At 69.6% G+C, this 560-nt stretch overlaps 1 protein-coding gene across 2 annotated transcripts in view; it reads right to left on the bottom strand.

Moving 5' to 3' along the window:
- The window catches only part of DEXI (Dexi homolog), a 15822-nt gene extending 15268 nt beyond the window's left edge, over positions 1-554 (bottom strand). For both annotated transcript variants that reach the window (XM_019507465.1, XM_019507466.1), the window contains exon 1: positions 9-554. In XM_019507465.1, the coding sequence (XP_019363010.1) occupies positions 80-361 (282 nt within the window). In that variant the 5' untranslated portion in view covers positions 362-554 and the 3' untranslated portion in view covers positions 9-79. The remainder of the gene's footprint in view (positions 1-8) is intronic.
- Positions 555-560: the final 6 nt, after the last annotated feature.

The following is a 560-nucleotide window of genomic DNA, read 5'->3' as shown; positions in this document are numbered from 1 at the left end:
GGACTTACAGTGCTGGCGGGGCCGCCTCTGGCCGGCCCCCGCCCCAGCCCCGGCGAGCAGCGGCCGGGGCCGGGGCCGCTCACTCCAGGTAGCCATCGAAGACGTCCAGCTCGCTGTCCGTGTCGTAGAGCACGGAGCCGGGGTCCGACAGCACGCCCAGCTCCACCAGCGCCTGGTCCATGTCCTCGGGCAGGAAGACGATGCCTACGTTGAGGACGATGTACTCCATGAGAAACGCATAGTACAGGATCAGCACGTTGACAAAGAACAAGCCCACGTAAAACATATAGGGCAGCACCCGCAGCGCATGGAAGGCCCGAGACTCCAGCGAATCCAGATGTGCGGAGACGGCGGCGGGCATGCAGCTGTGCAGCAGCGAGGGGGGCCGGCGGCAGACGTGCGCGGGCGCAGGCGGGAGCAGCGCTCTCGGCGGAGACAAAGGTCAAAAATGGGAGCCCCGGAGCAGGCGCGAGCGGCCCCGGCCCGAGCGGGAGCGCAGGAGGGAGCGGGGCGGCCCGGCAGATCCGCTGCTCCCCGCCCCGCGGCCGGAGCTGGCTTCA

This window comes from Gavialis gangeticus, unplaced genomic scaffold (assembly GCF_001723915.1).
Source record: "Gavialis gangeticus isolate Ggan-Ray unplaced genomic scaffold, GavGan_comp1, whole genome shotgun sequence".
NCBI lineage: Eukaryota > Metazoa > Chordata > Crocodylia > Gavialidae > Gavialis > Gavialis gangeticus.
Note: the sequence above shows the minus strand (reverse complement) of the source record. Positions and strands in the feature narration are given on the sequence as shown.